The sequence below is a fragment of the Symsagittifera roscoffensis genome, chromosome 6 (genome assembly GCF_963678635.1).
Source record: "Symsagittifera roscoffensis chromosome 6, txSymRosc1.1, whole genome shotgun sequence".
NCBI classification, from domain to species: Eukaryota; Metazoa; Xenacoelomorpha; order Acoela; family Convolutidae; genus Symsagittifera; species Symsagittifera roscoffensis.
Window position 1 is genome coordinate 46441598 of NC_087067.1, and position 25562 is coordinate 46467159.

General features: G+C 33.7%; 2 protein-coding genes across 10 annotated transcripts in view; both read right to left on the reverse strand.

Moving 5' to 3' along the window:
- Positions 1-25562, reverse strand: part of LOC134848893 (transmembrane protein 216-like) — a 354893-nt gene that overhangs the window by 319005 nt on the left and 10326 nt on the right. The gene's annotated exons all lie outside the window — the stretch shown is intronic.
- Positions 607-25562, reverse strand: part of LOC134848891 (olfactory receptor 7A42-like) — a 49252-nt gene continuing 24296 nt past the window's right edge. For 6 of the 9 annotated variants that reach the window (XM_063866424.1, XM_063866419.1, XM_063866421.1 and 3 more), the window contains exons 2-5: positions 21926-22869; positions 16960-17477; positions 7639-7794; positions 607-2187 (exon numbers count right to left, since the gene is read on the reverse strand). In XM_063866424.1, the coding sequence (XP_063722494.1) occupies positions 1669-2187; positions 7639-7794; positions 16960-17477; positions 21926-21992 (1260 nt within the window). In that variant the 5' untranslated portion in view covers positions 21993-22869 and the 3' untranslated portion in view covers positions 607-1668. Of the gene's footprint in view, positions 2188-7638; positions 7795-16959; positions 17478-21925; positions 22870-24034; positions 24529-24584; positions 24856-25562 lie in introns of those variants that run through there. The other 3 variants (XM_063866427.1, XM_063866425.1, XM_063866420.1) reach the window with 3 other exon arrangements.

Consider the following 25562-nt stretch of genomic DNA (forward strand, 5'->3'; position numbering starts at 1 on the left):
TATACAAAATACATTGGATTGCACTTACGATTACGTAAGAAGAGAACATTTTAAAAAGTAAAGAACACTTTTCTAGAATACTATCAAATTTTGAAACGGGAGTCTAAGTAAAGGGTAGTCATAGGGTCATTCAGATTTTGTTACGAGTAGTCTTGTTTTTTAAGGGTCTTTTAAAATACTGTTACTACATAACATCACAACTCTACATTAGAGTCTAATTCTCAGACGCTAGGATCTAGAAGAACATGGGAGATCAGGATCGGCGATCGACGAATGCGATATACGAATACGCTTAAGCTATTGAGGTGAAATTAGAATTTGAAGAATAGAAAAAAAGGTCTGCACTTATCTATCACTTTTTGTTCCTTCAGACAATTTTCATCGAAATATATTTATTTTCTCAATCTGAATTATACATTGGCGAAATACAAATTGGTTGTCAATCAAAATATCCACAAAATTTGATACAAAACTACAAATTCTTTTTCTAGAAAAAAAAAGAACAGGTACATTGGAAAAAAGCTCATGAGGCAATTAGAAAATAAATCTACCGTAGGATTTTATTTGTTTTTACTTCCGTTCTGACTCTTATTAATCAAACATTTGACTGACTTGTTATTTGAATTGAATTAGTAAACTTTATTACTTTTCAGGTAATTGATTGAGAAAATCTAGTCTTAAATTAGGTACCTGTATCTTTTTTCCAATCACAAAAAATTCAATAAATTACTCTGCGCTAAGTTAGATAGACGCCAATCTTTTCTCCCTGCGGTGTTGAAAAATGTTTCACATGCAAAGAATACCAGTTTAAATAAGGTGGTTTTAATTGTATTTAGGACCTCGGGGACAGAATTGGCAGCGGATTTCAGTTTAGCCAGCATGAAAACTTCAAAATAGCTCCAAAGAATCTCATCTAAGTTAGCGAGAACTACAGAGACAAAATTGAGAGATATAAAAATATCTAAATCTACAGGTTACCACCCCCCGCAAAGGATTGAAATACAAACTAAAACTGTGGGTACTAAAATTTATCGAAATTCATTTGAGATAAAGTAAATCAACAGTATATTTTTTACTATTTAACTTTTACTTCACTATTATTTAAGTCGAGTAATGTGGAAATATGCATTTCGGATCTCTTTAATCATCTCCTTTCGAAACTTGGCCACCTTGTATGAATTAACGAGCATCCCTTATGAAAAACTATTTCACCGGCTAGCGCACATCATTGAGCTAGTGAAAAAATCTTCCCTTCACAGTTGGGGGAATAGTGAGGGGGGGGGGGTGTAATTAAAGAGACGTTACCTTGCATATATAGAATATTGCAGACTTGAAGGTTCAAAATCGTGAACTAGAAGGTGCGAAAAAATTGCAAATTGTAATTTTGGCAAAAAATTGAGCAGCACTTTGATATGGCAGATGGTTTTGGTCAAAATAATTTCACAAAGGCGTGAATTTATAATCAGCAGAATTGTTATGGATTTTGATGAACCAAGTAAAGGGACATTATTTAGCTGCAAAGAGTTTTGGAAAATAAGTCTCCGCATTTAAGGAGCTTGGAAGAATAAAGCCTATGAACACATGTTTGGTGTTCCGCTTCAAAATTTACAGGTGCTGTTACAAAATTTCATGCTTTGTGTGTTTCTGCACAGCATTATGTGGTAGCTTTCAACACATTGTCATACTTCTCGGGTTGATTTCGTCGTTATTCGTGATTTGGACACTCGGCCTTGGCGTGCCACCGGTCAGCAAACTCTGATGTCGCTGCGAGTTGGAAAAACTGGGAAAGTGTCCATTAACTGACGTCATCATGGTGGTGCCGTCGCTTCGCAGATTGGAAAACAAAAAATTGGTTGGTGGAAACTGTCGGAGTAGTTTTTGCAAGCCCTGCTTGAATGTTTTGTTCATCTTGTAGAAAATTGCACAGTTTAGTAAACTTTGCACTATTATTAACCAAGTTGATAACTTGTAAGACCACATGGGGGGTAAGTTTGGATGTTGTTTTTCGAGTTCGTGGTTGATGTATCGGTCCATGAGCATGTATGGAAGGAACCCGAGGAAGTAAATTAGGGTGACGATGAACAGCATCTGACACGCTTTGATGTGCGACAGAATCTGCATGCCGCCCCCCACCGAGCCCCTCCGGTTGTTCATGGCCGCCAACTGGCTCTGCATTCTTCTGATTTCCTGCAACAAATACCCGCCCTTAATCCCACAATGAACTATTTTAGAGCGACTGCAATCATTGTGCATTCGTTTTACGCAAAGTATCAAGTATATACTCCATCATCTTTACTCCATTGAATTGGACCGAAAATAAAGACATTTTTAAAACCCTTGACCATTCAAAGTTCCCCCTTTGCTACTAATGGACCGCATCTATTTTTGGCTGATCAATTTTAAAAATTTTCCTAAGGCATCATTGCGCCAAATACCTGAAAAAATTAGGGCGCGCGGCTAAAATACGATTGGGCAAAATTGTTGTGATATTTTAAGTTCTGTACTGGAGGTCACTAGCTCACTGGATGTCACTTGAGAATTAAGTACCTGCCAGTTGTCTCTCAAAGTTCATTGGACTTTGAGATTCAGTTGACATACTTTATACGTTTCGATTACGTTCGTAATTCACCAAAGTTTTTGCTTGTTTTATTCTTTCACCTAGTTAGTTTATCATGATACTTTATTAAAAATTGCCCTAAAGTACCCAAAAACGGCATTTTGGCCTGATGCTTCAAGTTTTTCCCAAATAGATTCCTAATCGAGCTTTGGAAGAGCTCCGAAAATCAAATAGATCAAGAACCCTCCCCCCCCCCCCCCCCCTCCCTGCGAATCATCCGCCCCTGCCAACAGACGAGGTGTTCGGTCTTTTCCAAAAACCCTATTTATGTGCGCGAATGAGATGAAAACCTGACAATTTTTCTGGGCTTGAGAAATAAGACTCGGTGGTTAAAGCGGCAACTTGAGCTACTTCGCCATTTTTCCTGAAATGGTTTTTTTAGACTCAGAAATGGTAAAAATCTATTGATATTTAAACTGTCCGGGGGTTTTTTGTTTCCATAATCGTGGTTAGCGGCTAGGGTTTTAGGTCACGGTAATCAATTACTGTATAATTGATTATGTTAAAAACGCATCAACTCATTATGAATAAAAATGGCGAAAAGAGAAGAAATTAAACAAGATTTAGTTGTTTTGAATTTGACTGAGACGTTGGATTTGCATTTCTGTCCAGTTTATGATTAAGGCTCCTCTCTAAATTTTTTAAAAAAGAATGTTGGTTAAATTTTTGTCTTTTTAAACCCCAGGGGCAAGCATCCTCCCTCACAGGGGGGAGGGGGGGTGTTAACTTGATCCGACTTTCCCTGCATCCATGCGCCGAAAACTGCCTAGCCGCTCGCAGTAACCTCAAAATGAGTATCTAAAAGTAAAGATACAAATATATTAACAATAGCCGAATACGGTTTATTATACTGAATCTAGTTTTTATAGAAACTTTGCTTGGCCTGCTGTTTAAAGAGCACACGACTTAGTATCTAAGTCATTGATAAACATACCCTGGGGCGTTCAGTATACAACCGAAGTACAGCAGTGCCGAAACTTAAATATTGTTCAACAGCGCAGAAAATTGAAGATATTTAAAAATATTGAACTCTGTTTGCGAATTTTTGACTTCTTGTTTGATTACTGTTTTGTTTTGAGCAAGACAGAGAAGAAATTTTGATAATTTGCTGAGTGAGTTGTTTGTTCAGAATAATGTACGACGCCGCGCTTGGGTAATTTTTGTTTGTATAGCTAGCGGTATCACTCGAAATGGTCATTTTTGTCTTTTCAACTTTCCGTCAATTTGAATATAATCAACTGTCAGTAATTTGGGATGATTAAAAACAGTATTCAAAGCAATTTTTGGCGTTATTAAGCATTTTGATTTTCCGCACTGTTGTAATTTGGCATTATTGTACTGCCCCAAAATTTCACGCATCAAGTTTTCCCGCAGTGTAATTAATTTTCTAATAAATATTATCAATTGAAAGGCGTCTTTTTGTTTCGACTGTCCAGGAAGCTGACAACATGCTTCTACTCGAGATGGTTTTCTTTCCCCCGGTAAGTTTTGTTTTTCTAATGAATTTTTTAAGTTTTTTTTTCTATATTATCTAAAACTTTTTGACTTCGTGGGCTCAAATTGGAAAAAAAATAGCGACTAATTTTTGTGAAAAAAGACGGTTTAAATATTGCCAATTTGGCTGAAACGGGATATTTAACGCGCAAAACAATTCTCTTAATCAAAGCATAAGCGGCGACTTAAATCATTCTAATTCATATTAAGGCAAATTATTTTTTGTTACGTTACCAGACGCAAAATATATCATTTTTTCTAAATATTGTGCGGGGGATTTTTTCCATTCGGGACGTTAAAAAGCAATCGGAAAAATCAGAATTATAGCCTGATACGAGAAGTCGTTTTGACATTTGCTTTTGATTTTCCAGCCTCCCCTAAAAAATGATGCAGTTCGGGCAACGCTTATCAAATGTAATTGATGGGCTCAAAAATTTTAGTAAGTCTACATGTGGGAACGCTAGATGAAAAATTCATCTTTTGGATCTATTCAACAATCTCCACCCCTTTCAAGAAGGGGGAGATTGTTAAGTGGATCAAACTGGTTGATTTTTCGACCAATCAGAATGCAGCAAAATTAGAATTCTCAATAGAAAGCTCAGTGCTATTTTCCTGACTTTATTTATAGGGGTGGAGATTCTTAAATAGGTACCATAGGGGGGAGATTGTTAAGTGGATCCCATCTTTTTTTAAATAAAGAGACACAGAGACACTGTATGAGAAAATTGAGTATCATAATGTAGATTTATTGATGAAGATCTTGAAAATTTCTGACTCAAAATTCTCAAAAATGAAAGAAGTAAAAATATAATCAAATTGCTTGTATCAATTGAAAGCATTGCTTCTGTTTTTCCACCATTTTCTAAGATCTCTCTGCTTCCTTGTTTTTGCTCCAATGTATAATACTTTTGGTACCATAAGACTTTTGGGAAAAACAAAAAACCTCCCCAAAACAAAAAAACAGCAGTTAGTTATTTTTATATATTTAGTTAGTTAGACAGCAAATTAGGACAGCCTCACAGCCTCACTTTTTTCTGTTTTTTTGCAGAAGTAAAAATTATTTTTATCATTTTTGTTCTTATTGATCAGACCACCTCACTTAAGTGACGTCAGTTAAGTGACGAGAAGAAACTATGGATTAGCTAGTATTTTTTGTCCAATTCAGCTACCTATAAGAAACCTCGCTGAGAGTTAAATGCGGTATCTTAATACAACCCACTAAAATAATAATCAGATTTCAAAAAAAAATAACCTGTTATCTCAGGATCAAAAAATATGATTTGAAATTGACCATTTTCAGACAAAGTGACACGAATAAATCGATGAACTTGTGATTGAGCCCTGAATCTAATTTTTTTTGTGATTTACATAGAAGTTTAGTTATAACATCAACTCATTCCCTTGCCTTTTATTCCATTGAATTAGTTACATTAGTTACTGAGAAGAAAACGGTAATTTAGTTAAATGTGAAAAAAAGTAGGACGTTTTTTTATTTTTTTTGTTTAATTTGAATTTCTTTGCTTCAATCATTTTTTTCTGATCATTATGTGCTAATTGTGCAGCAACAGGCTATACTTGTTTTATGCATGTATTATCCGAGCGTTTTTTAAAAAAAGAGCAAGACTCAAAAGAAATGATTGTCAAAAACAGTGACTTTATTTGTTGTAAATAAATTGCACTGCGGCTGAAGGCTTACTTAAAATTTACCAGGTAGCGAATCAATGGGTGTACACTTTATGTACCTGCACCGATTTTAGTTTCCTTCTCCATTCAAATTGAGACAGCTAACCGTTTGATTTTAATGGCTCCCAGTTAAACTGAAGTTAGATAATAATATTTTTAAAAAGTAATCAAAACGTCCTTAAATACCAATGATAGACGTCTAGACTGAGTGTTATTCCCGCCTGCATATAGTTTTGCTTATGTTTATAGATTTTTTCCTGATAAAGCTGCTCATTAAAGCGACAAATGGTCTCCGCTATGTCATTTTTAACAAGAATTTTATTGATAATACAAATGACAGTTTTTATATAAATGTTTCAAAACTAGAATGCAGTGAACACTTCGTTTTGTTGAAGTAATTATCAAAACTGCATGTTTTCTGAATCAATTTATTGTTCCGACTTTCGATACGAAAGTAACGGAATATTTGTGCTCGGGGTGGGTTGTTTTTTCTTCAGACAAATTTCGACTTTTTAACTAGCCATTTTTGACGGAATTTTCTTTTACATCATTCAAAAGTTATTGTTGTACTGTGCTCAAATTTGAAAAGATATTTTGCCTGTGATCATTTTTCGTAAAGTTACGGGGGTTTAAAGGTTGCCATTTTGGCCAATTTGGGACAATTAACGCGCGATATATTTCGCGCTATTAACGCGTAAGCGGAGATTTAATCAGTTTTAGAAATCGTACCAAATTGGTTGAAAGAAGCTTATTTGCCATAAATGATTTTATGGCAAGAAGCGAAATTTACATGGAACGAAATTTATCCTGTTGTCCTGTTGTATTTAGTATGGCTGGCGTGTGGGTGAATGATTTTTATGAAAAATTTCAAATTTTAGAAAAAAAAATTTTCATTTTGTTTTATTTCATTTAATTTTTTAAAGTTATTACTGCTCCATAGACCTTAAAAGGCAGTCGGAACATTCAGGGCTTCGCCCTGATACAAGCAGTCTTGTTATCACTTTATTAAGGCTAGAACAAAGAGGTGCTCAGTCAAGTCAATTGTTGTTGATATCTGAACTTTTTTTTTTTAGTTTTGAGGGATCAGCGGTGATCAAGGTTGGATAGAGGAAAAGTTGACTTATAAAGAAATCTCGGGGCAGTACAACAAAGCCGAAGTTTTTGGCACTGTTGAACACTTTTTCATTTTTGGCTCTGTTTTACTTCGGCACTGTTGAACGCCCCCGGAGATCTCGCATTCCTTCAGGCAAAAAAAAATCGGTGGTTTGAGGCTCACCACAATTTTTGTTTATTTGTTGTTTGAAGATGGTGACTCAAAACTATCAGCCCAGCCTCAGGGAAAAAACGATTTAAATATATTTATCATGGCAAAAAAACTCGGCGAGGAGCTGAAAAACTTCTAATATTTATGATGGAGCTCCGCTTGTTAGAAAATATGTTATTATTGTATAAACACGTTGCAATGCTAACAACGGTCGGAGCATTCTGTGTTACGGGTCATAAATGAGATTCAAATTTTACTGAATTACTTAAAAACTCTCTTCCCTATTGCAAAGGGTTAAATTAAGTGAACACCATTTATCCATGAGGGAAAGGACCAACATACGAGCTCTACAGCTCATCAGGGCGAACCGATATTGTTCCCCTGCTTAAGAGTAACAGGCAGTTTTTTGGTTAGTTTTCTGGGCTGGGTAATGTTGCCCCACCCTGAAGAAACTATCATGGCTCATGGTGCGCCTCGAACATCCGACCTTTCGATTGAGGGGCGGAGACGTGACCACTTCACCGCCGCTCCCCGCAGGTTTGTATTGGACTATGGAAGAAAATGAGATTGGTGTCGTTACCTGTCGTTGTTTGACGACGATGGCGAATATGATTCCATAGCAGACGAGGACCACTGCGCCCGGGATGACGAAGAAGGACATGGCCAGGTTCTGGGTCAGTTCCTCGTAACAGATCACGAACTGCAAGTGAGTCATGTCATCGTAGAACAACACACTCTAAATTCACACAACACACATCACACTTATCAGAAAAATAACACGTCAATCTTATGATTAACACAAATCCTCGTAAATGATTATCGTAAATTTAAAAAGTTATAAAATCAAGTTTTCAACTTAAGTTAAGTTCAATTATAACTGTGCACTATATAATTGCACTGTGATACATAGCACCGGAAAAAAAACTTGAAATAAATGAAGACTCAAATTCCCACTTTGAGTTTTTGAAAAAAATTTCTGAGCATCTCAACTTTCTAACTGCAAGATTCAAAATTCTGTTGTTCGAACTACCAGACCACAGACCACTTTTTGCAAATTCTACCGAAAATTAGCATGTTAAAGGGCGCGTAAAGCTGTCTGGTAGCAAACTTGAACACTAGTCTATTAGCTGAAAAACAATTATTTTTTATTAAGGAAAGTCTTGGTACTATTATGCATCTTCTTCCGGATGAACTTTTACGCTTAAGTTGTTTCAAAGGCACATCATAATACAGTTAATGTTAAAATAATGATAAATTTTTTGACATCATTGATATCCTTGAGCAACTTAACAGGTCAAAAAATAAGGCATTTTCGGTTAATTCGTTTTTATGGACACAACTTCTACGTGCGGAAATCACTAATCAACTGAAATCCGACGCCGAAACGAGCAATTTTAGGTTAATTATTTCGTTCAGATTCGCTGACCGAAAAGAGTATGGCCATCAACATGGTATTAACTATTAATCAGTTTTGACTCGAACAAAAAAATATGCAAGCTTTGAAGTAGTTAAAAATACGATTTACTCGCATGGCATTCTAAAATCCGGTGAAACCCTATCTGTACTAAAGGTTATTGGTTTCCAAAAAAAAAAAAGTTGGTCGCATTTGCGATGAAAATATTCAACTCTAATTGTTCAATTTTTGAGCCTGTGTATAGTTACTTGAATTTGTCCATTGTCCAAACAACATAGAATCAAGTAGCCTAAGCAACAAAATCGTAGTGACCTCTGTAGTCGCGCCAAAACTTTACTAGTTGGCGAGGAATTTTTGTTTTCTAATGTGTTTTATTTCAACGAAATGCGTCGAGTAATGTATCATATTATAACCTTTCAGTAGTCATTCAAACAATATTTTGAGCTTTTTGAAGTTTTTGATTTTTTTGGTCTAATTTTGAGCGAATAAAACGAGCGAGCAGGCTTATAAGTTAGGTCGTAAAATTTTGATTTCACCCCAGTACATTATAATTTCTAAATTTTTTTTGTACGTTTTTGGAATCGGAATTTAAATTGAATTTAAAATCAAAGCTGAATTTTGCGTTTTTTATTTTAATTTATTTTTTCTACTTAATTTACAAAAAAAAACTGTTATCAAACGTTCTTAAATTACTGGTACATTGAAGCTCTAGACCCTCGTTCAGATACTCATGACACTATGAACAAAATTATTACGTCATTTGAAAAACAAAAACAGTTTTTCAGTCTTTTTTGCGGTCCGAACTTCCTGCGCAACTTGAACAGCAACGGTTTTCCTTGTTTCCTTCTCTTATTTGTCAAAATCTACCCTACCCTAGTTTTAAATGCATTTTTTTCCATAAAATTTTTTTCTTTACCTTTATTGCAATATCTAAAAATTTAAGTTTAAGTTCATTCGGTAAAAAAATGATACCTAAAATTGAACTTCCTTCAATTTGACTCAACAAGAAAATCGAAAAATAAACTTCAAATATTGTCAAAGTATAATTTTTTTATTCAAAAACTTTTCGTACAATTAACAAAACGATGAGTGCTTAACAACGACGATCAGTGTTTGGTTCAAGTGGTCATTCGGTGTGAGCATAAAATTGATCATTCGGGGTGTTAATTATCTTTATTTTGGTGTTTGGAGCTTTCATTTGCTTGATGATTGCTAATTTCTTAATTGCTGTTTTCTACTTCTCAGAAACTCAGATTTCAGGTTGAACGAATTCTGATTGTTGTATTCAATTTCTGAGTAAAAGCTATCAAAATTATGCTAGAAGATACATATCACTTTTCAAACTTCTATGCTAGCTGAGCTTCATGATGCTAGTCACGCAGTCAACAATGAAAACAGTTAGTGATCGTTGGTGTATCCGCATAATCAGACACAGAGTGTTCCGCACAGAAAATCTACAGGTTGAAATGAACTTAAATAGGCTTTTTAACAGATAAAGTACCGAAAAAAAAATCTTTCAATACAGCCCACAATGTTTCAGTGTAAATCGAATTAAAGTGGGTTTAACTAGATTCTTTTTAAAGAAAAAAATTGCCAAAAAAATAAATTGTAAGTATTTTGCAGCATAATAAAATTCAACTAAATCTATTAAAAAAATTGTAGGGGTCAGGGACGGATCTAGGATTTTCTCAAGGGGGGGGGGGTGGGTTTTCAAAAAATTTTCGAAAATTTTGACGGCCTTTTTTTTTAGGTCGACCAAATTGATTTTTCGAGCTCTCCCAAAGCACCGTTTTGTCCCAATTTTGGCCAAATTTTTTGCGCCGCAGGCAAAATTTTGAAAAAACAGGCCAAAAAAGGCGTTTTTAGGCATTTTTTGGAAAATTTTGACCGAAAAATTGCGTTTTTTCGGCGCGCGGTCCCCTCTCAAAATTAGTATATATTGGCGCCCCGAAAGCGCCTTTAGAAGAATTTTAGGGTCGGTCGGCCAAAAATGGATTTCTTAAAAAGTATCAAAGGGGGGACCCTTTGGGTCGGTAGGGGGTCGAATCCCTGAGGAGAAGGCGTCCGCCAGCAGCGCCCCCCGCCCCCCCCCTAAATCCGCCCCTGGTAGGGGTCATATAAGATCAATTGGCGCTTCTTTATTTCTCCCAACTCACTTATGCATCAGTTTTATGGTGTAAAGATGAGTTTTACAAGCTGGAACTATGGCCGAAAAATACGCGAAGTCATGAAAAATTATCAATGCAAATCAGAATTTGGTTTTAGATCGAAAATCTGAAAAGTAATCATAGACAATCAAATTAAATCAAGTTCTCAACAAAAGATTTTCTGAAGAAATCACGAAAATGTGGTACAAAGCCGAACACAGTAGTATCGAATAATTTCTTCCTTTTTTGTAGAAATTATACGTTTTTCAACATTTTTAGCGTAACGAAATCCCCTTTCTTTTCGCTTTTATCCATAAGAACTGAAATTTTCAATATTAATTCTTTTTGGATGGAGTTTGTTCGAATATTCAGAATGGGTTGATGTAGTTTACTTTTCAGTGTTGATTTTGATTGCCAGGTGCTATGAGTGAAGTCGAAAAAAGAATCGATTTGCATTTCTAAATATCGAATCAAGGTTTCAATCAATTCGCCATCTGCTTTTTTTCCGCTTTTTAAATTCAAAAAAAATAAGCACCGAGAGATTAGGGTCAGCGTCATGAAGTTAGATGCTCATAGCTAATCCTAGATAGAGTTGCTAGCGTAAGTTGAAATTATAATTTGCTAAAAACTTTTTGAAGCAAAATTGTGTCAACTTAATTTGTTTTATTTTAGTCCAAAGAGCAGCTGTGGATTCAAGGGGGACTCCCCTCACCATTGAGGGATTTGACACCTTCACGACCAAAGGGGTCCCATTTCGTACTAATGTACGATGTCCATTTTTAGCTGACCGACCCTAGAATTTTTTCTAACCGTGCTTTTGACGCCATTACATATTAATTGTGGGAGAGGGGTTCGATTCAAAAAATCAATTAAAAACATTCTAGATCCACGCCTGGAAAAGGGTATGCTTAACTAACAAATCAACGTCGTTATAATGAAATTATGAAACCTTCACTTATTACCATGTTAAATTTGGCTGTTTAATAAAACATCGGCACTCAGTTTTTTCATGTACCACAAATCATTTGAACATTCAGATAATGATTTTGTTGCTCTTTTAAAGGCAAGTCAAAAATCCATTAAGCTCCGAGTGACATTTTTATGGAAGGATGCCTACTCCCTAAAACTGGTGCTAGAGGACATTTTTCGATGGAACTCGAGATTAAAAAGAAGTTTATTTCCACTCCATTTTATTCAATTTGAACACTTCTGACGGCCGTTTTAACTACAATTTGATCTCGGATTTTCCGTCCATTTCCGTTCAAAATTCAATTCCACGCCTAGTTTCGAGACTGAATTCGATTTCTGCCGCTTTGCTATGTTCATATTTTTCGTAAAATTGCAAGCAAGTGAATATTTAAAACCGCTGGAAAATCGAATTCAAAATGGACAGGCTTAATGAAAAGGTCAGCGTTTAGAAGATGAATTGAGCCTTCTTTCCCCCTCCCCCTTCCAAGCCCATTGCCTTTACCCTTAGCCTGTGTTTAGCCTGCACCTCCAAACAATTTCTATTTTGGTCTCGAATTGATGCAAAGTCTCCATTAGTCTAAAGTGTTCAGGGTAAAATTGGTGTGTCCCGCTCGCATTTAACTGAAGAGGCGGGGTTAATTTGAAGTAAAATGGCGAATCAAGCAATACACAAAAGTGTAATATTATTAAACTAGACGCCTTTGTTATAAATAAATTATTACCCACTATTCCCTCATGCCCGCGAAATTTTATATCTTTAGCTGCGCTATTCCAATTTTAGTTTAATTTAATCGCATATTCTCAAATGGCTTCTCATGTAATAACATTGGAATGAAGCTAATTCATTTCACCGAAAAGCATTTCTCGGCAAAAATAGAGGCGCTTGTTGCGAACAAAAGCGTGCTAATGGCTTCCTTAAAATATAATGTCATTAGTTATGACCCCGCGAACCCTCACTAAAAGCCGTATAAACTTATTTTCGTTATGATAATCAGAAGGTACACATATGGCCATTGAAATTTTTTATGAGAGAAAATTTAATGTAGATCCAATATCTTTTGTTCTTTTTCTGCTCTAATTAGTTCAATTTAACGGCTAAAAGAAAAGAAGATATAACACATGACACTTGAGCCGGTTGTTATTTTTACTTTCATTTTTGTACTTTTACCTTCAAAACTGACAATTTTTTTGCGCATATCTTTGAAATTGTTTTCTTCTGCAAAATGAGCATTTACTTTTTTGAGTCGGTAAAGTGCTTAGAAAACGGGTCTGACATTAGTATTTTTTAATCATTTTTTAATAAAGCTGGTTTTGTTCAAAAATTTTGGTTGCGGCAACTGTAAATTGTGCCAAGACAACTTGTACCAGGCGAAACCTTGAATGTTCCGACTCTCAATTAGGGTGTGCTAGCTAAACTCACGTTCAAAATTAAAAAAAAAAGTTAAGAAAAAGAAGAAGATGAAAGATAAAAATAAATTGTTTTTCATTGAAAGCCCCCACTCCAAAAAAAATTTTAAAAAAAAAGATATATTTTGCATCTAATAAACGGGAAAAGTTCTATTAATTGAAGAAATATTTCAAAACAAATAAAAACGAAAATTCTCGTATCAAGGAAAACATTGATCGTTCCGATTGCGTTTCAATTTCTACGGAGTAGTTTAAATAAAATTTTTAATGAAATTTTCAAAAAAAAATTAAAAGAAATTTAGAAAATCATCACACCACACGCTACGTCAAGTACAAAATTAGGCTAATTTCCAGTTTCCCATTCCCTCGCAATATTTCAAAAAAAACTGTTCAAAAACTGTTTACACGGCATTTTGCATACAAGAAATGTTGTGAAAATTTGTTAACATGTTTGAGCTGACACGTTTAAATGCATTTTATAACATGAAAAGCCGTTTTGAATAGGTTTTAATTATTAAATTTCCAAAAACATCGGCAACTATTAAAAAAACCCAAAATTAAATGTTTGTTCCGAATTACGAAGAACTGAATTATTTGTTTTGAACACTTAAATTATTTTCTCGAGAGCTGGTATACCTCGCATTTACATTGCATTATATTGAAACTTCTTTTGGGAAAGTTATCAACTCCAATCGCAGCAAACTGTGCGCTAACACGACAACTCGTATGTCATAGCAAAGTCCTGAAAGTTCAGAGTGCTCCTAAATCCCTTTCGAATAGTTTTCGAGAAAGAGCAAGTGTGGAAAATTGAGTCGTAGAAAATTAATACCACCGGCTTGCTAGCATCAACTCAATCTGGAACAATTTTGTTGTGCCGGATAATTTACCACGCATAAATAATTCGTTTGACACTTTCAGGATTATGGAAAAATCTTCAAAATCCGCATAAATTAGTCCAGAGCATGGTCAAATTGGCAACTTTCAAACTCCCGAAACTTTGCAAAAATTAATCTGAGGTGAAATATATTTTTATAATCGATTTCAATCTTCAATGGATTTTTAATTTTTTTTTGTTAAAAACCATTATTTTGATTGCCGAAAATTGAATGATAAAACAAACCACACCACCAAGCATAAGTCGATACAAATAATACCTCGAGAGCTGGTATACCTCGCATTGTTTTGCACTTTAATGAAACTTCTATTGAGAAAAATATCAACTTCAATCACAGCAGAATTTTACACTAATAATCTGAAACCAGTATCATTATTGGTAAAGAGCAAGTGTGAGAAATTGAGTCCTACAAAATTTTGCACGCAAGAGTGAAAAATTTAGTCGTACAAATTTTGCATGTATATATGCTTTTATCAATAGCACTGCAAATCGATAAAAACAAATCAAGGTAATCAATCAATCAAAACCTGGCAGTTGAAGACGCTCAAAAGATTTCATTTGCTTTTTTTTAACAAAGCAGTAGCTTTCCAAAATTTGCATATGCGATAAGAATTGGATTTGTTTTTTTTAGTTTGCTTGAGAGTCGAAAAGAAGCACAGTAAAAAAAATCATCAAAACTTTTCATTTTTTCCTAAAATAAAACAGAAAAGTATTTGCACTTGCCATTACCTTTGGACCTGTTTCAAATATTGCGCTTGAAAGGAAGCATTGAAGAAACGAAAGGAAGCATAGTTGATTAAGGTGAATTTGCAGAAACTAATTGAGAAAATCTATTGAGTAGACAACAAACAAAAATCAGCCTTTTCAGAATAATACAAGAATAAGCCAAAATAAAGTGAGTAGAAAACAAACACGAATGAGCCTTTTCAGAATAAGACAACAATAAGACAAAATAAAATGAAGAGAGAACAAGCCTTTTACAAGCCACCATATTACGCAGAAAAAATGTCGCAGGTCAAAAGCTCAAGCCATTGATATAATTGAAAAATTTAAAACTGTAACCGGTTTTGAAAAATCCAACTATAAATATTCCGTCACTTCTTTAAAAATCTGATGAAAAAACCATCCGGGTATAATTTTTTTTATCACGTTGTTCGAAAGTTGGAGCAATAAACCGAGCATGTCATCAGACTTGAGCGTTTGCCGAAGATCTTGTTTAAGGCGCTCCATTTATTTTAGTCAGTGCCTTATGCTTGTGCGCTATTTATTAACCCATTTTTTTCAAAAAAAAATGGATATATAATTAGATATTTTTGTGTCTTGTTGCTTAAATCATAGTGGTTGGAACATTGTACTACTTGCACAACGAAAACAGTTATCTTTGTTGAATATAAAAATTTAATACTCTTCACAACTGAGCGTTCAGTTCTTAAGAATCTCAAATATTTATATTCAATAAAGATAACTGTTTTCGGTGCAAGTAGCACACAATTTTCCGACCACTATGATTTGAGTCAGAAGATACAAAAAAATCTAATTATTTTTTCGGTTTTTTGTTTCTTTTTTTTTTTGAGAAAAATTGGGGCTAAAACATTAGGCGAAAAACTGCAAACAAAGAGAAGGTATAGTTTATTAGTAGAACCATATTAAGTATCACTAGAATATTGATTTGAAATGTGAAAATGGTGTGAAATTTGGAAAAAAATTCAGACCAATTTTTTTTTACCTTAAAACAGTTGTTTTTGTTTCTATCGGAATCCAATTCTTGATGAAACTTTTTGAAAATTTTACACTTCGTCATTATTAGCTTTGTTTACTCTGTTTGCGGTACTCAAATTCTAAACGTATCAAATTAGTTATGAGTAGACATCTAAAGAATTAGAGTAAAACTCAAATTAAGTTCTTTTGTTCCTTTTTTTGAAAAAAGTAATATATTTTTAGCTATTTAAGTCCATTGATAACTGCATGAGCTTCATTTATCATTTTCTTTTAAAAAATTCAAGATCCGATAATAACTCACTTACTGATTTTATCGATCAAATTTTTCCAAAGCAAATTTTTTTTCTTTTTCTCAACTAAATATAGAAATATAGAAATATTTCCAGTCGATAAGAGGCTGTTGAGCTACCTATTGTCTCAGAATAACGTTGCCCTCCTTTTGTAAATAGCGCTAAGCGAAGAAACAAATGACGAAATTGATTACTGCAATTAGTTTAAAATTTACTACAAAAATTTAGAAAATATATGAAGGAGAGAAACTTTTTGTTTTCAATTTAAGCCAGATGATTGGTCACAGCTGACACCCAAATAATTGATTTAATAGTAACTAAGGAACAACCCATCAAGTTGGCTCGCATTTATAGTGCAAAAAGCAGCTACAAATAGTCATGTTAGTGAACATTTCAAATGCCTGTAAGTTTTAACAAAAATGAAAAAAAAAATGAATGCCTAAAAATTTATACCGGAAATTTAAATTCATAATAGTTCGTGAGATTTTTTTCAGATACAAAAGTTGAGGTTTTTTATTGTTTTCATTTTTTTTGTCATTTCAGCAACTTCCACCGCTGAGGCAAGGCTATTTTAAACCAATTTATCTCAAAAATTCATCGGAACACTCTGGTTTTACTATTCTATACTACTCTGGTTTTACTATCGGAACACTCTGGTTTTACTCTGGGACCTCACACCACGAGATTTTAGCAAATTTTTCAATTAACTTTCAATTTTTTCCCAAAGTGTGAATTGAATTGTATGTTTGATGTAGCTTAATCATAATTCTTGCCCTTAGGACGTTTGTTTTTTCAAACCCAGGGGACAGTGAGTCATTTTTGTCAGCAAAATTAGCATGAAACAAAAATAATTTTAAAAAACGCTTTTGTTCATTACTCAAATTAAACTCGGTCGCTGGGCGTTTTGACAACATAAAACAACAGTTTATTTGAAGTTTTTTAAAGCGAAGCGAAACAGATAGTTAAGAATAAACATATTTGAAAACATAGCACATTCACGTTCAACTTTGAGAAAAATGAACTTTTATTTTTTTGCTGCTGAACAAAAATAACAACTCACCGCTTTCGGTTCTCCTAATGCTTCTTGCTCGAGTGAGTACTTGTACGCCATAAATGTCAGGAACACCACAAACAGAACGCTGATAAGCATCATCGTAATGAACACTGTCAAAATTCTCTTTGGGGTGGAGATTGAGGGGTACTGGAGGGGCTTCAAAATCGAAATCAGCTGATCTATGGCCGACACCATGAGGGCCATAGCGTTTCCGTTTTGAAAGGTCGCAAACATAATTGCCAGTGCTATGTTCACATAGTCGGGGTACATTGACCGTCTTTGGATCACATTCACAGTGGACATGGCTAGTATGACCGACAGTAGAAGGTCACAGATGGACATGATGACCATGAGGAAGCCTGGCGGGGTGTGAAGGGCGCTGGTGTTCCATACTACAAGTATGACCAGAATCGAGCTGCAGCTAATGACCAATGAGAGTATAATGTAGAGCAGTGTTTCGAGGACAATGACAAACGCGCTGTTGTTGTTTTCGTACCAATGGTCAAATTCATAATCTTCCGATGCTGAAATGATGAAAATTTAAATTTTAATTTGATTTTAAGCTAATTAAATGAGGAAAACATTTAAAGTTAGGAAAACTTTTTAATTTAATTAATTTGAATTTACAAAAAAATTTTAATTCCATATTTTACCATTGAAAAAGATTAAGGATTAAACAATTTTTACCATTTTTTAACTGTTGGGTCACTTTGTTTTGAAACTGTCTGAAAAGGAAAAAAAATATTTAGTCTATATTGTTCCTCTTCTTTTTGCTGGGCGCATTTTTTTGCAAAGAGTTCTTATTTAAAAAATTGAAAAAACATCAAGCCAATTTCCCATTTTCAATTATGCATTTTTTCTTGACTTATTACTTTGATAAAATTAATTGAAATGAACAAATATACCAAAAAAGCAAAACCGAAATAAACAGAAAAAAATCCTAATTTGGCGCATGACCAACTTCAACTTTCACGCTTTGCTGGTTCAGTGCTTTTAAATTTGAGAAATAATGATTTTCTGGAGATTTGAGGAGTAAATATTTTCAAATCGCTGAGCCAAATCATCAACTTTGTTTGAAATAAGTTATGAATGTTGATTAATTTGGGTTTCAGATCTTCGGGTTTTTTTGGAAACTTTTTCTGGGTCAACAATTATGATATTTTTAGCTCAAAGGAAATAAAACAAGGCCAATTTTGTCAAATTTTACTGCAGCACGACTTTTTACAATAGTTTCACTTCAAGTGCACCTTTGAGGTTAACTGCAAAAAACTATGAGCGATGTTTTTCCTTCTTAGCGTTAATCCTTGTCGCCAAAACATTTCTTCTGCGCCAGCAAAAATTATTGAAAGAGTGTTAAGTTCAACCAAAAATTTTCCCTCTAATGAAACTATTGGTTGCCCTAACAAAAGCACAAAGTTTACCTATATTGATTGTTATTTCATTTGCTGGTCTATTTATTCAGACGGCAGATAAATGCTTTTCAATGTTTTTTCTTTAATATCGCAAACAAAGCTTAAGGAAATTTCTACAAAAAATGCTAAAATTTCAATGCTAGCTTAATTAAGCGTGAACTAAGAGAATACGCTTTTGAATGAACTTTTTTTATTCTCATTAAAGGTACCACAGGCGTGGCGATTGGTGCATTTCTCCGGAAAAAAATTTGAACTCAATTACTTATTAATTACCAAAATTCATGCACATTTAATCACGAGAAACTAATTCTATTTGTAGGAAGTTGGCATTGTGCAAATTTCAACGTTTAAATTACAAGATTTCTTGTATCAGGTCAAATTTTGAATTGTCCCGACTGCTCTTTGACGTCCAATAAAACTTTCCAAAAAATTTATTTCAGATTTATTTGAAACCTCCACACGCCTTGCGAGTACAAAAGATACAGAAGACGCCCAGTAATATATCAATGAGCCTGAATCAACTAAACTAGGATTAATTACTGAGCCATATTATATCACCGCTTACGCGTTGATAGCACGAATAACATGCGGGTTAATTACCCGAAGCTGACCAAATATGCAATTTTTAAACACCCATACTTCTATAGAACTTAGTCACAGGTGAAATATAGTTTTGAAATTAAACCCAAGATAATGATACTTGCCAGATGATAGAAAAAATCCTTTCAAAAATGCTAGCTAAAAAATTACAATTGAAGAAAAAACACGAGCACAAATTTTTCGTTATTTTGTTTGAAAATCCGAAAAAAAGTTTAATTATCTAAAGTTTCAGCCAAATCACTCTGAATTGAAATTCTTTTGCTCAATTCAAAATTTTTTCTTTTAAATGTTTTCAAATCAAAATTTTTACAGCAGCGCTTGGATAGAATAATTATATTACAATTATCTCAAAAGTAACCTGAAAAAAGTGTGAATAAAATGTTCAACCCAAACTACTGTGTTAAAGTATGATTTGTTTATACTTCATTGAAAAACAAGTTGATACTAACTGTTAGTGTTGCGACTGCCTTTAAAGTGTTTGTGGTACAGTTATATTTTGAAGAAATGCGAAAAGTTAAGTTTCTTGGAAAAACTAATTTGATTTTCTCATAAAATTTTTCTTCCCAAAATTTCTTTTTTGGTAAACCCTTATTTTGTTTATTTAGCTTGCATCAATTAGTTTAGAGCCAGAGAAGCTTGCCGCATTGCATTAGAATTAGAAGAATTTAAAAATAGAATAAGAGGGCATATTAGTTTTCAGAAAAAGAACGCTGGAACGAAGGTTGAATGGTAGAGAGCTCTTCTTTAACTGGCTCAAAACTTCTAAGTTACTAAGTGAGAACCAAAAATTGAAACAAAAAAAATCACTTGTAGAGTGTTGCATTTAATAACAAAATTCAAAAAAATTTGAGGTGTAAATTTTATGCATTAGGAATTTTTACTGTCCGTGTTTTCACAGACTATCAAAAATTCGCAAATGCGAACATTTGCTCATAGCGTGCAATTGTGGTACTATACTATTTTTTGATAATTTTTCCTAGTCTGTTTTTTACTGATCTCTAATCTGTTCGTGAAAGTTTGAAAGTTACAACACTTATTTTGCCATTCCAACTTTGATTTTTATAAAGTTTGAAGCTATTGTTTTTTTTTATTTTGAGCCGTTTTCATCAAAATGGGAAAATTGATTTCAAAGATGGTATTCGTATTTGATAAATACCCCGTTCGAAATTTTTTAAGCAAGCTTCGTTTCAACTTTCAACACATAGCATGTGAAGCATCAATGAACACAAAATAGAAGTTACACAAGTTAATAGCTCCTCATATCGATTCTGGAGGCAGATATTTTAAAATGACTGTGGTTTATATACCTTTTGAAGGGCAGCAAAGACTTAAAACAAGCTAGAACAACAGTGCTACATTCAAGATTTTTTGCTATACATTCAAGACCAATGCGCAAAATAAATTTTCCACCTTACGCTCAACGAAAGACTTGTATGTTTTGCAGGTTGTCTTGCTAGTTGGAAAAGTAAGAAATTTTACACTCGTCATTATAATTTTTTCTTTGTCTTTTGTAAAAAAGGATCAAAAAAGAAGCTGTTCTGCTTTTTAAAGAAAACCACTGTTGTTTGTCGCTTACAACTATCAAATCTTTAAATTTTTTTCAGACTTTATTTAGATTTCGATAATAAATGAAAAAAAAAATGGGCAATGAAAAAAGATATCTTGACGACAAGCGCTTCGACAAAGCATAGACTTGTAAAACGGAACAACTTTTTTGCCATTTATTAATGAAGTAAAATAAATTTTGAAAAACTTAATTGCACTCAAATTACCAAAATATATATATAATTTAACTGCTAAATCATTTTCAAAATTTTATAATCGAAATTTGTGATTTTTTTTCAGAACCAGTCAAATAACAGATTTTTCTGCCTTTGCTATTTGTTTCAGTAACGTGTAAAAAAGACGCTACTACCAAATTTTTATCCAAAATGATCTTAAACTTCTGATAAAATAAACTCGAAAAGACAAAAAGTTAAAAGTTCTCAAATCTGATCATTTCAAAAGCTTTCTTCCGTGCATTTGAAGAACAGTGAAAGGTTTCAATGATATTTTGATTCGATTCATTAATATTTAGGCGACACAGTCATTAATATTTAGGCAACTGGAAAAAATTGAGAGTTTTGAAAAAATTCAATATTTTCAGCTTTATTTGAGTAAATCAAACATCGGATAAAAAAACTATTAAAATTTTATTAGATTTTATTGTTACAATCCTTCTGGTATTTCAATATTTTGTTCGTCTGAAACAACTTTGACTTTTCATAAGACACTGGCTTCCGCTCATGATAAAGTTGCAGTCTTTTTGCAGGATGTTCAAGATTTTTCTATTCGAAAAGCTTGATTGGTGACAGGAAGAAAAAATTTATTTCGGAATGAAAAAATCAGATTTTTTGCAAAAAATGGATATTTAAGATATAATTTTTGATTGCGTTCAAGAATATTTAAAATTAGCTGATTTTTTAAGCATATAGGTAAAACATCCCAGCAAAAATTTGCCGACTCATGATTTCAACTCAAGAAAAATATCAATCTCGACAATAATTTACTGAAATTGGTTCGTTCTACATGATTTCAAGTCCAAAAAAGACAGATAAAACAAAAACAGACAATTTTACTGGTTTGGTGAGTTTGCTTTTTTTAATTATAAAAACATTTCTGACACTTGACTGACTATGTTCCATATTCAAGTTTTAAAACAATAGAAAATCAGTAGAAGGCAATTTTTTCTTTTTCATTCGGTTTTTCAAATAAAAATGTCAACATTGGGCATTCTAAAAAAAAAATTGACAAAAAAGGTTAACTCGGGACATTTCAAGGAAGTTTCAATTAAAAACAGTGTTTTAGTTGAGTGCTAGTAGCGTACGGAAACGAGATCCTTTGGAAAGTGTAATGGCCTTCAAATACTCCTCCTATTTCTCTTAAAGGAAGTTTTTACAGTTCAAATAAAGCTTTCATACCATTTGAAGCTGCCGACAAGTTGGAAACATTGAGCAGAACTGATTTTATGGTCTCCGAGGACGCCATCTTTTTTTCTTTATCAATCCACTTTTTATTATGTCTGGTGAAATAAATGACCAGCGCGACTAACAAAATAAACAAGCTGAAGCTAAAGCTACGTTGGATGAAGTAAATAACCAAGAATACTCTAATGCAATCATAAACAGGTAATTCTCTACGCTTTATAAGCAAATTTTTTACTTTTCATTGCGTAGTAAAATCAATAATGGGAGAATTGGCGCCGATAAGCCTGCTTGTAAGGAGATTTTGATTTGATAAAACAAAGGTTTCTACTTCTGTTGCGATGGGTTTAAGACAGGTTCTGAGCTCTTTTGAACCTTCGCAGCTCATAAAACGTGCTTGTCGTTGATTATTGCCCCTCTGGCTGTGATAGTATAGTCAGAATGTTGTCGTTAATGTTGTAAAATAATACTTTCAGTCGTCTGTAAGTGTTATTAAATACTTTTTCAAATTTATTGCACGCAGTAAATAAATCAACTGTTTTGATTCTAAGTCAAATTCTGTATACGCGATAGACTAGATAAACGCGTCAAATACTTAATTTGTAATATCGTGCAGCGATGATGGTTCAGTAGATGATAAATGATGGTAGCTGTGTTTGTGGTTTTAATTAGAAAATTGAATCTGAAACGTTTCCAATAAAAAACGGCGCAAATTGATATCGAAAATTCAATAAAGTCATTCAATTTGTAACAATAAACACATCAGGTCTCAGAATGAAACATTTATTTGTGGTCAAATTAATGCAAGAAAATTTGCGCTGCTTTGACGATCTGGTCCGTCCATCTATTGGAGAAAAAATTGTAAACGAACGTAATTAATTAAATTTCCCTCTGTTCGAATCCATTACTTGGTCGAATATTGTTATTGATTCCCTGTAGACCTGAAACAAAAAATCATTAAAAGTTTTTTATGCATGTAATTCATAAATTGACTACTTTTTGGGTTTAAAACTTGAATTTTGTTTTGATACAATTCAGGGGAGAGAGGCGCTTGAGCGGGTGGGGGCATATTTTCAAAAACAATTCAAAATTTTTGTTGCTGCATTTTTTTAAGGGCACCAAACTTTTCTTCCGAGTGCTCTCTAAACACCATAAAGACCCTAATTTTCCAAAAACAGGCTGAAAATGCCATTTGAGGCACTTTTTGGAATGTTTGCGTTTTGCCCTCAAAATTATTATATATTCGAGCCATATGCGCCATTAGAAAATTTTTAGGGTCGGTGGGCTAACAAAACATAACGTAAAATGGTAGCAAAGGGGGACTCTTTGGGTGGCCAGGGGATCCATTTCCTAAAAGGAAGACGTCCACCACCGCTTCAAATCCTCCGCCTCCCGTACAAGTATAGTAGTTGAGTCTATAAATAGGTGTATCAAAAATTGAATTGTCGCAAAATTTAAATGACCAAATAGAGTATGAACAACTTGTCCATTTGCGCATAAATTTTTTATCATTGAAACTCATCTATAATTTAGTCACCCAACTATCAAACTTGTACTTTGTAACCTTGTATGCAATAAAATTATACTATTCTGAACATCAAATGGAGACAAAGTTTGATTTTGGTCTTAGAACTGTTCTAAGAGACAAGATAAAACCCGACACGAGTGACAGCAATCTATCTTATTGGCACAAGATGCGTCAACTTTCAAGGGTTCGAAGTAGTCGCAAAATTAAAATATCAGAGAGCGAGCCTAGAAAGAAATGAATTAATCGTTGCCTCGGAATTTGACCCCATCTTGTTTGAAAGAGCACTGTTTGGGCCGTTTTCCAGCAAAATCCATCCAGTCTTTGAATCTCGGAATAGTTACAATTATTGCAAAAAAGGACTCCATATTCAGGTTATTTAAATGAGGGGATGGCCCGTAGGGGTACATATTTGTTTCTTGGTACCCTAGCAGGATGATACTTTGAAAAACCCTTTATTCTTCAAAAAATATTAGGATATACTTTCTGATGTGCTTATCAAATTAATTGGGCCAACTTTTAAAAACATATCATGCATAAAAGCTGACTTATAAAAAAGGTTGGAATGGTTTGAATCTTACCTTTTCTAAATAAGGTACACTTTTTAATGTTTCGACTAACTGTTGGCTAGTATATTTCGAATTTCGAATTCAGTCTAAGCTTAGTTGGGCTGTTTTCGGAAGTTTCCCAAATAATTTGATTAAAAGAGTTTATAAAATAAAACTGGAGCTTAGAACTTCTCATTTCGAACTTTGACTGCGATAAAACTAATTTGCGCAATAAAGTTGATTGTTGTTTAACAAAAGTTTGATTCATTGCTGGACGTGGCAATAACAAGCACAGCTTTGACCCGGAATGTTTTGTGTAGATCTGATACTGTTAGCAGTTGTACTTTATGAAGTGTCTTCTCAACATTTGGTTAAGTTTGTTCACAACATTTTGGGTAAAGTGCTTGGCTGACTGGCGCTCAAAGTTACAACCCCAAGGCATGGTCATATATGTTCAATAGGCATTATTATATAATACTTGTATATTGAAACTGGTAATGTGAGCTTGGGCTGGCAAGGCCATAAATCATTCAGTAGTGACGGGCGATTTTATAAAGCCGGTCTTGCGCTCGATCAAAATCACCTTATAAAAGACAGAGCCTGGAGGCAGGGGTTGTTTCCTCATTGACTGATTGACAAATACAAAATCAACTTGGTTCCATTTTCGACTCTGTATTATTTTTCACAAAAGGGACAGTTTTGAGGTTTCTATTGAAGATTGAAATATCTTAATTTAAGAGGCGCCACTATAAAGTAGGAGAAATAGACACAAATAAATTATTTACATAAAACTGGCCATTTCAGATTGGAAAACTGAATTGAATCAACATCCTTCATAAAAGTAATTGTATATTCATGTATTCATGTATACGCAAAATTTCATGTTATCAAAATGTCATCAACAATTTGGAGAGGTGGAGATGCCTATGTCATTCATGAAGTTTTAAAAAAATATATCGCAATAATCGTACTTTGCTTAGCCTGATTACATTTTTACTAGCTCACGAAAATACAATAAAGGTAAATTCATAAAAAAATTTTGAACCCGAAAATCACATGTTAATTTGAAAAAAGATGATCAGCAGAGCTAACCAGTTGACTTGGCCGATCGAAGTTGGAGCAAACCAAAAGAAGGGGATTTCAAACTTTTATCATGTTTTTGAAAAAATACTAATAATTAAGAAGCGCAACCTAAATCTTAGATGTTTCAATTGTTTCCATGAAAAAAAAGCTTTTTGACGTAATAATTTAATTAATAGTCCCTGGAAGTGGAGAATCTATTTTTTTGATCTTGTGGCATCAATACCAAAGAATCATCATGGTCCCAGAAGTATCACGCTTACCATCAAACCAAACTGAATTTACGGAACCGCAAAATGAGTGTAACTAAAGAGCTCGTTTTATACTTTGATGCTGAAACTGTAACACGAAATTTTCACTCGTGGCGAAATATCCCGAGCCATAAAATTGTAAGTGAACTGCTATAATTCCAAACTTGATTTATTTTCGGGCATAAAATTCCATGGTCATTTTTCCCGAACAGGTCTATAAATTAAACTTT